The sequence below is a fragment of the Notothenia rossii genome (assembly GCF_949606895.1).
Source record: "Notothenia rossii genome assembly, chromosome: 8".
In the NCBI taxonomy this organism is placed as follows: domain Eukaryota; kingdom Metazoa; phylum Chordata; class Actinopteri; order Perciformes; family Nototheniidae; genus Notothenia; species Notothenia rossii.
The window spans coordinates 4,538,933-4,547,177 of record NC_136906.1 but is presented as its reverse complement, the minus strand read 5'-3'; the positions used below and the strand labels follow the sequence as shown (position 1 = coordinate 4,547,177).

General features: G+C 39.8%; 1 protein-coding gene across 1 annotated transcript in view; it reads left to right on the top strand.

The window, feature by feature from the left end:
- Positions 1–2,495: 2,495 nt before the first annotated feature.
- LOC307014996 (microtubule-associated serine/threonine-protein kinase 1-like) overlaps positions 2,496–8,245 on the top strand; it is a gene marked incomplete at its 5' end in the record, with an annotated part of 50,644 nt that continues 44,894 nt past the window's right edge. Inside the window, one exon of the mRNA XM_079643307.1 lies at positions 2,496–2,542. Coding sequence (XP_079499433.1) covers positions 2,496–2,542 — 47 coding nt within the window. The remainder of the gene's footprint in view (positions 2,543–8,245) is intronic.

Genomic DNA, 8,245 nt, shown 5'->3' with positions numbered 1-8,245 from the left:
GTTTGATCCTCCTCTGTGTTCCTCTAACAGGAAAACACTTCTGAGGACTCAGGCTTCTCTGCAGCACTTAATGTTCCCGTGTTTGACAGATATCGCTTCTGTCAGCTGCTGCGAAGTTCCCCAAACTGAGACAGAGGAGTAGAGACTACTACATGAGATTAGAGATAAGATGGAACTCTATTTACCCCCAGAGCTGGGGAGTAGTGGAGTACAAATACTTTGTTACTGTACTTAAGTACATTTTTCTGGTATCTGTACTTTACTACACTACTTATTTTTCTGACGACTTTTTAGTTTGACTTCTTACATGTTGAACACAAACACCTGTACTTTCTACTTCTTACATGTTGAACACAAATACCTGTACTTTCTACTTCTTACATGTTGAACACAAATACCTGAACTTTCTACTTCTTACATGTTGAACACAAATACCTGAACTTTCTACTTCTTACATGTTGAACTCAAATACCTGTACTTTCTACTTCTTACATGTTGAACTCAAATACCTGTACTTTCTACTTCTTACATGTTGAACACAAATACCTGAACTTTCTACTTCTTACATGTTGAACACAAATACCTGAACTTTCTACTTCTTACATGTTGAACTCAAATACCTGTACTTTCTACTTCTTACATGTTGAACTCAAATACCTGTACTTTCTACTTCTCACATGTTGAACACAAATACCTGTACTTTCTACTTCTTACATTTTGAACTCAAATACCTGTACTTTCTACTTCTTACATGTTCAACCCAAATACCTGTACTTTCTACTGCTCTCATTTCCCAAACAGGCTGGTTCCTTTAGTCTGAATGTGTGTTTGGTGGCGTGATCATTATTATTTAGAGTCATTGCGTGCCTATTGATTTGAACACGATCCGTGTATCCATCATTTCCTGGTCTTCTCTAAAGAAGAGGGACCAATGGAAACGTTGTCATGTTGCCGTTGTTCAGCATGGAAACATTCATTAGCTAACAATGACATTATTGTTCTATTAATATAAAGGGAGGTCAGGTACTCTTTAAAACAGCTGCTAGTTATGGGTACTTTTTACTGAAGTACATTTCAAAGCCTCTTTACTTTGACTTGAGTAAAGAACTTTAGTCAGTACTTCTACTTTCACCAGAGTATTTTTAAACACGATTATCTGTACTTCTACTGAGTGAAGGATGTGTGTACTTTTTCTCTGTTTACCCCCGTGGGGAAATCCAGGCGTTTATAGCAGCAACAGGGTCAGAGTGAAAAACAGGATTCACACAAGGTAAAAAATCAAGATGAAATTGAATACAAATTAAAATAATAAGACAAAAGTAAAGTGATATAGTAATGCAAAAGAACTACCAAGAAAACAGGGCTGTTTATTCTGACAAACCTAACCTAACCTTAGAGCTTAGACCTAATGAAACTGTACGTGTTAGCACTTAGAAATGCAGTGTTTATTCAAAGCAAATGCAGTCAAATTTAAAATGGATTGGCTTTTTTTTTAAGTGAATGTTCTTACAGCGATCTTGCTCATTTTCAGATTGTATCTTCAAGCTTTATCGCACTTTTTTAAGTCGCTTTAAAAGATAAATGAAGTGTCTGTTTCATTTACAACGTTACTTTTCTTGACAAACCTATTTCAACCCAACCTATAATCTTTTTCCTTAAACTTAACCACTTAGTTTTGGCGCCTTAATCTAACATAACGTTAAGTATCAGCCCCCTTTAAACGTAACCACATAGCGACTCGACCTAATGAAACTGTACGTGTTAGCACTTAGAAATGTAGTGTTTGTTCAAAGCAAATGCAGTCAAACTTAAAATGGTTTTGGGTTTTTTGAAAAGTGGATGTTCTCGCAGGATTCTGGCTATTTTTCTGATTGTATCTTCAAGCTTTATCGCACTTTTTGAAGTCGCTTGGGACAAAAGCTCAAATAAATGTGTGTTTCATTTACAATGTTATCTATTTCAACCCAACCTATAATAATTTCCCTTAAACCTGACCACGTGGTTTGTGGCTTTAATCTTGTATCTTTAATCTAAAACATTTTTTTTAAAGTATAGTCTATGCCAGTGGTTCTCAACTGGTGGGTCGCGACCCACCAGTTGAGAACCACTTTCGTTTCGAGTGGGTTGCGGATGTGTGAGTGAAGAAAAAAAAAATTGAAAAAAGAAAATTGGAATTCTTTTTTTTTTTGGGGGGGGAAAAGTCAAACTTTTATTTTGAAGGCCCGATTTTCTAACATGCATGCAGTCGGCGTTGGACTGGAAGTACCGGAGATCATAAACGGTTTTGAAAACTTCTGTCACGTAGTGATCATCTTCTCAATAAAATATCTTTGCTGATGTTTTTTCGAGTCTTCTGGCCAATCAGAATCAAGATTGTTGCCGGAAGTCCCCACGGAGAATAACTTTGCGGTAGAACTCTTCTTTATACATCCATGGGTACAACTTCAGATCAAAATGAACACATAATGAAATCTGACCCCCGGTTTGATGATTGACAGGTCACAGAACAATGGGAGCTATCTACCCTTACCCACAATTTAAAGTAAGTCACACAGACTATCTCCTCTTTGCTCTTCTCACGGCAAGATGTCAGAACAAAGTGAAAAACAAACAATGGCATAAAATATTATTAATATGTCGGGTAGTAATAGATTTATTTATTTTCTTCTCAGAGTGTACCAGAATGCATAGTTTATGTTAGTGTTTCTAAAAATCTCCTGGGGGAGAATCCCCACAGACCCCCTGCTGGCGTTGGGTTTTCAGCACGTGTGACTTTTTATACATTTCAGCTTTGATTCCATCATCTCATTAAACCTTTTTTAAAAGCATACTTCAGTTCTGTGAAGGGATATAAGGGATATATGCACTGCACTTCACTTGTACTAATATTGTATGCTGAAAAGCGTATATATTACAGCACGTTTTTTAGTTGAATAGATTTGAGTGCTTCAAAATGTTGGGTCGCGATGTGTTGACCAAGTAAAAAGTGGGTCCCGAGGCCTGACCAGTTGAGAACCACTGCTCTATGCTATCGTTATGTCTTTTACTGGTAACTGTATTCTATGTAACATCAATTTCCTGTGAGATGTCTACTGTGAAGCACTTTGAACTGCACTTATTGCATAAAAGGTGCTATACAAATAAATATTCATCATCAGCTTTATTGAAGAGACTCTCGGTCAAATTTTAAAAGACATTAAACACTCAAATATAAATAAAAAAAGGCAGTCATTCCAATGTTTCCACAGAGGTGACTGGTATCGTACGGCACTGAGACACAGATTTGACAGCAGCATAATGACAGAATATATATTATATACGATATTAACCGAACAAATCTTCAAGTTAAACCTAAAACAATAGCGACTATTTCAACATTGGATGTGTTCCTTCTCATGGGTGCAGTTTGCCCCATCTGAAGCATCATAGTGGTCGTGATAACAACTGGATGATAATAATTGAAACGAGTGGTGGAGAGAAAGCGGTGAAAGGGTCAGAGCGTGTCGAGCATTTCTCCGGGTAATGTGTTGTAGGCCAGAGGATGATTTTGACATTTAACACAACGCTGGGTGCAGGAGATGTGATGGAGCCTCAGGGTTTCATCATGAACACTTTGGCTTCTGTCCCGGCCTTTTACTGTTACAGTTACTCACTAAAAGGTCTGATAGGAATCAATATAACTGTCTTTATCTTGTACACACGCTCTGATATCATCCTCTAGTGCTAGAGTTTAAACGGTTCATTGATTAATTACAAATCCATAAATTAAAGCACAACATAAATAATGTAAAATGCTTTGTTGGGTTTGAGAGAAACAGATTATATAGTATTACATAATCAATATAAACATCCATAACCATTTTACATTTATTAAAACTGTTTCTATAGTGTACACAGCACCGCACACATGAATGAATGTGTGGATGAGAGGACTCTTTAAAGTAGAGACACTACATACTGATATACACCTGAACATCAGCAGGAGAGGACTCTTTAAAGTAGAGACACTAGATACTGATATACACCTGAACATCAGCAGGAGAGGACTCTTTAAAGTAGAGACACTACATACTGATATACACCTGAACATCAGCAGGAGAGGACTCTTTAAAGTAGAGACTCTACATACTGATATACACCTGAACATCAGCAGGAGAGGACACTTTAAAGTAGAGACACTACATACTGATATACACCTGAACATCAGCAGGAGAGGACTCTTTAAAGTAGAGACACTACATACTGATATACACCTGAACATCAGCAGGAGAGGACACTTTAAAGTAGAGACACTACATACTGATATACACCTGAACATCAGCAGGAGAGGACTCTTTAAAGTAGAGACACTACATACTGATATACACCTGAACATCAGCGGGAGAGGACTCTTTAAAGTAGAGACACTACATACTGATATACACCAGAACATCAACGGGAGAGGACTCTTTAAAGTAGAGACACTACATACTGATATACACCTGAACATCAGCAGGAGAGGACTCTTTAAAGTAGAGACACTACATACTGATATACACCTGAACATCAGCAGGAGAGGACTCTTTAAAGTAGAGACACTACATACTGATATACACCTGAACATCAGCAGGAGAGGACTCTTTAAAGTAGAGACACTACATACTGATATACACCTGAACATCAGCAGGAGAGGACTCTTTCAAGTAGAGACACTACATACTGATATACACCTGAACATCAGCAGGAGAGGACTCTTTAAAGTAGAGACACTACATACTGATATACACCTGAACATCAGCAGGAGAGGACTCTTTAAAGTAGAGACTCTACATACTGATATACACCTGAACATCAGCAGGAGAGGACTCTTTAAAGTAGAGACACTACATACTGATATACACCTGAACATCAGCAGGAGAGGACTCTTTAAAGTAGAGACACTACATACTGATATACACCTGAACATCAGCAGGAGAGGACTCTTTAAAGTAGAGACACTACATACTGATATACGCCTGAACATCAGCAGGAGAGGACTCTTTAAAGTAGAGACACTACATACTGATATACAGCTGAACATCAGCAGGAGAGGACTCTTTAAAGTAGAGACACTACATACTGATATACACCTGAACATCAGCAGGAGAGGACTCTTTAAAGTAGAGACACTACATACTGATATACACCTGAACATCAGCAGGAGAGGACTCTTTAAAGTAGAGACACTACATACTGATATACACCTGTACATCAGCAGGAGAGGACTCTTTAAAGTAGAGACACTACATACTGATATACACCTGAACATCAGCAGGAGAGGACTCTTTAAAGTAGAGACACTACATACTGATATACGCCTGAACATCAGCAGGAGAGGACTCTTTAAAGTAGAGACACTACTGATATACAGCTGAACATCAGCAGGAGAGGACTCTTTAAAGTAGAGACACTACATACTGATATACACCTGAACATCAGCAGGAGAGGACTCTTTAAAGTAGAGACACTACATACTGATATACACCTGAACATCAGCAGGAGAGGACTCTTTAAAGTAGAGACACTTAATACATGATGTCAGAGTATATCTCTTCCTGCCTCACGCTGCATAGCAACAAGCCGTCATGTGACCACTCCCTCTCGCACCCCCCTCCAGGATCATACACGCCAAATTAAAATCTCCTCTGGCTTTTTGTCCCAGGAAAAAGTGCTTCGGTCTTTTTAAGGCTGTTATAAAACTTAACCACAGATATGAGAGGAAAAATGCTAACATCAGGGAATGGAAATGAAAAAGCATTGTTTGTCTCTGAAGGGATTGCTTTCATGTTTTCCCACCAACATTTATTTATTCATTTATTCCCTGCAATGATTCTCCTCTTTGAAGTCCCTTTTCGTTCTCATTTGTCCTTCTGTTTTACCCCTTCCCTCCCCCTCTAGGCCTCACATCTACTTCTTATTTCCCTGTGTAAAACACGGCGTCATACGTGTGGTTTTACACGAATGAGCTGGTTAGGTTTTGATCAATATTAATGCTCCCTTTGCTGGTAAGTAGAGGGTGGAGTATGAACATGCAGAGGGTGAAGGCTCTGGTTTGTCTGGCTTTTGTTCAAGCCAAACCCCCCCCTCGTCGTGTATCCTCCGCTGCGAACAATATTCCCCTGTGAGCTGTGTTTGTGCAGTGTGAATATATGTTTGGAAGGAAAAAGAAACTGGGTCATGTTTACCTTGCTGAGGTGATGAGCAACAGTTTCAACCTGCCTCTTTAACCCTTGTTATTCTCTTTGTCTTCCTTTTGAATTTGCAGTCACTACAGCTGCACAATTAATATAAATGTTAACAATATCGCATTATGAGTATTAGGAGTAGTGCAATAACCAAATAACAGGATGCTAAATCTTTGTTACAAGCTGAATATGTGTTAAAATACAAATTTGAATAAAGTATTTTGGAGCTGCAAAGAAACCCCAGGCTATCAATAGCCGCTTTCACACCAAGTACTTTGCCGTACTTAGTGCCAGCACTTAGTTCCCCCATGGAACTAACTAAGTACAGATTGCATTCACACCGGAATAAGTTCCCTGAGGGAAGATTACACAAATGAAGCCGCTGACGTCACTTCTTCTTCTTCTGCTTTGGGTTTACTGGCAGGCCGCAAACAACTTCACGGCGTATACTGCCACCCGAAGTCCCCGGCCGGAAGTCCCCGGAGTTGGGAACTGGCTTCAGTAGAAGCTGCTGGGACTCCCAGCAGCTTCTACTGAAGCCTTCCGAGTAAATCGCCGGAACGCCGACACCTCCTCATCTCCACCGCTCCCATGTTTTCTTTTGTGTTGCCATAAGTTATTCTCTTTCCGTTGGTGGGCTGGGCTAATGCTAATGCTAATAATGCTAATGAGAGGATAATAAAATGGCGGCTTCACAAAACTTTTCCGAGTTTTACGGGGCGTGGTTTGCAATCCGCCCAGCCAATCAGACATAGGAACCTTTTCTTCCATGAAAGTCCCTGCTCTCTAGCAGGCACTAAAAATGGGGGTAGAAGCTCCCGGCACTAAGTACTCTTTGGTGTGAATGCAAAATAAGGGGTACTAACGGAACTAAACAGGAAAAGTACTCCGGTGTGTCTAATCATATTGAATAGACTTAAAACACATTTTGATATATTTTTCACTGATAGATGGAATAAAATGCAAAATGATCACTTCCTCCTATATTATAATCACTATATCAGTAAAATAGTCAAAATAAGTTATTTTTACCAGATTGTGGAGGGCTACCAATCACCCCGAAGGATTTACTTCCCCCTTATCTCTCTTTCACCCCTCTCCACACACCTCTTCCCTTATCCTCCACACCTCCATCCCTCTCTCCAGCCCCTCAGCGACAGCACTTACAATCCAGATTTACTGAGTGCTACGAGTGCTTCTCTCCCTCTCTTACACCCCTCTCTGTTGATCTTGAATGACAATCGAGTACGAAACAGGCCCCGGGTGGGCACCGCTTTAACATTTGGACTGAATTTGTAAAGTAAATAGAGAAGTGCAGGAATGAGTCAGCATGTAAGCATTTCCATGTCCCTTGTCTGGAAAGGCAATGGTTTTTTGAATGTGTTTTTGGTTGTTATAGCATGAAATAAGGTCTGAGGTTAACACAAGCTGAAGAGATTTTTTTATTCTACGACATAAAATACATCAGTAAATACCCCACAAAAACTGGGGATGCAAACAAGTGTCTAAATGAGACAACTAAACGTCATCAACATTAGCCACCTTTAGCTTAGCGGTGGTGACGTGAAGTCATGTGACCGTGCTGTAGTTCCTTTATAGCCCAACATTAGCCACCTTTAGCTTAGCGGTGGTGACGTGAAGTCATGTGATCGTGCTGTAGTTCCTTTATAGCCTAACATTAGCCACCTTTAGCTTAGCAGTGGTGACGTGAAGTCATGTGACCGTGCTGTAGTTCCTTTATAGCCCAACATTAGCCACCTTTAGCTTAGCAGTGGTGACGTGAAGTCATGTGACCGTGCTGTAGTTCCTTTATAGCCCAACATTAGCCACCTTTAGCTAAGCGTGGTGACGTGAAGTCATGTGACCGTGCTGTAATTCCTTTATAGCCTAACATTAGCCACCTTTAGCTTAGCGCTGGTGACGTGAAGTCATGTGATCGTGCTGTAGTTCCTTTATACCCTAACATTACCCACCTTTAGCTTAGCAGTGGTGACGTGAAGTCATGTGACCATGCTGTAGTTCCTTTATAGCCTAACATTAGC